We start from the raw sequence: 2,430 nt of genomic DNA on the forward strand, positions 1-2,430 counted from the left end.
TATCAACGGAGGCGTCCTCCCTCCCCCAGGGAGCCATGAGTGACACCTCCTCCCGAGTTTTGCATTGCTCGAAAGTAACTTGCAACCTTCTAACATACTGAAGTATTTGCTCAATGCTTAGATTATTGGGATCAGCTTTATTGACCATAGAGGGGGTATTTTATTCACTGCCATGTGAGTGAAAGAAACGATACCATCCTCATTGGAAGCAATATTAGCAGCAACTTGTGAATTGCCGGCTATTTCAAGAGAGAAAATAGAGATTTCTTTTTAAGAGAAAATTGATAAGAGACCGATTTTAATCAAAATGAATAAAGAGAATTCAATGGATTTTCCGACAACGGAACCAAATAATATAACTGAAAATAGAGTTGTACGGTAATTGACTAAACTTGTAAGAAAGAGAATGTGAGGCGATTAAGAAAGAGAATGTGAGGCGATTGTGATCAAACATAATTTAGCCACATTTTAAATTAATTTTAATTATAAATTTTTTTATATAAATTAAATAATAAAATATTTAAGAGTTAAAAATAATTAAAAGGGTAATTAATAAATTTTTAAAATTTTAAGTTGTTACGATGCTTTTTTTTTTTTTAAATTGACTGGGATTAAAATGTAAGAAATGATGATTATAGAAAAAAATTCGTTTTTAAATTTAATTACCAATTAATATTCCTCCATTATAATTGTAGAAAATAAAGGAAATCCTGACAAGTGGTAATGGCGGATTATGCAGATCCGCCACGTTTATTTCCACGTTGCAAAAGCAGGAGGCTTCATCTTCCACGAGTAACTCCGCATGCAAGACAAGTACAAACCTCAAACCTATAAGAATCGTGGTTGATTCAATAACTTTGAAAAACGATATCCAGTTTCTCTAATCTAATTAATCATATCAAATTACGGATAAAAAAAAGATGGCTGCTCACCCAGAAGTTCCCGGCGATCCAACCCCGACCTCCACCAACCTCCTTGAGACGGCCACAGCTGCCGTCCAAGGCTTTGGTCCCACTAACAAAATTCACCAGCACCTCTGCGCGTAAGCTTTTCCTCTATATATACATAAAATTTCCATCTTTCTCTGCATGAATTTGTATAATCGAGAAATTTTCTCACGAATTAATTAATCTTGCATTTGCTCTTTTTTTTTCTTTCGGAATTATAGATTCCATTTTTACGGAGATGACATGACTCGGCAAGTAGAAGCACACCACTTCTGCGGGCATCAGAACGAGGAAATGCGGCAATGCCTTATATACAACAGTCCAGAATCGGACGCTCGGCTAATTGGGGTGGAGTATATTATCTCTGAGAACCTGTTTCTGACGCTTCCTGACGTGGAGAAACCTCTGTGGCACTCCCATGTGTACGAGGTGAAGAGTGGCGTCCTGTTTATGCCTGGAGTTCCCAGTCTTGTACAGAGACAGGATCTTGAGAAAGTGGCCAAGACTTATGGGAAGACCTTCCACTTCTGGCAAGTTGACAAGGGAGACAATCTCCCTCTTGGGTTGCCCCAGCTGATGCTGTCCCTCACCGGGGAGGGCCAGCTTTACGATGATCTTGCCAGAGGTACTCGATTATATACTGAATTTTCCTCTCTTGAGCCGTGAAACATTTATAAAATCTTTGCACGGATTCCAATTGGTGGACTTGGGAGTTCTGTAAATAACTAGTTTGTGATAATACTAACAAATTTAATTAGTAATATGGGTTGAAGGATGAATTTTGAATTGTGGAACAGATGTGGAGAAGCGTTATGGGATAAGCTTTGAGAAAGAGAGGGAGAACAGAGCGTACATGGAAGGGCCGGAGCATGGGATACATCCGCTTGCAAATGCGGAGGGAAAAGGGCGGAAGACTCACCTGCGAGAGGTGGACTGCAAGCCAATAGACACTGTTCCCAGGGTGTTCGCGTGAGATATACCTTTTTTTTTGTTCATGTAAAATTTTCGGTTTGTATAATGCAAGTTTGATGCCTACTACGTGGTACATATTAGGATATATGTAGAAGTTTTCCGAGTGTGGACTTTCTAATCGGTTTGCTAATGCAAGTTTGATGCCTACTACGTGGTACATATTAGGATATATGTGGAAGTTTTCCGAGTGTGGACTTTCAATTAGATTTTAGAGATTTTGGACTCTCAAATTGTCCCTTGGATAACTTGCATGTATTTTCGAGATTTCCAGTGGGAGCCTCATCACACCTTCCGTAATAAGAATTTTAAGTGTAAAAAACTTGTGGTAATAAAAAGAGGGAAAAAAATTAACCTAAAACTTAAAATAATCTAATGGAAAATCTAACCAAAGCTTCTTAAAATAATATAGCAAATAAGAGGATAATTATCCTTTCTTTTTTATTTCGAGTATTCATTATAAATTGAAAAATAATAACAAGAAAATACGAAAAATTTGGATGACGAAACTTTG

At 37.5% G+C, this 2,430-nt stretch overlaps 1 protein-coding gene across 1 annotated transcript; it reads left to right on the forward strand.

Annotated features, from left to right (window-relative positions):
• The first annotated feature begins 877 nt into the window (after positions 1 to 877).
• On the forward strand, positions 878 to 2,022 carry LOC110614284 (oil body-associated protein 1A). The gene is made up of 3 exons (XM_021755785.1): positions 878 to 1,042; positions 1,169 to 1,572; positions 1,745 to 2,022. Exons 1-3 carry the CDS (start codon positions 921 to 923, stop codon positions 1,918 to 1,920), a joined length of 702 nt encoding a protein of 233 aa, XP_021611477.1. The 5' UTR covers positions 878 to 920; the 3' UTR covers positions 1,921 to 2,022.
• The last annotated feature ends 408 nt before the right edge of the window (positions 2,023 to 2,430 follow it).

This window comes from Manihot esculenta, chromosome 5, assembly GCF_001659605.2.
Source record: "Manihot esculenta cultivar AM560-2 chromosome 5, M.esculenta_v8, whole genome shotgun sequence".
Taxonomy (NCBI): domain Eukaryota; kingdom Viridiplantae; phylum Streptophyta; class Magnoliopsida; order Malpighiales; family Euphorbiaceae; genus Manihot; species Manihot esculenta.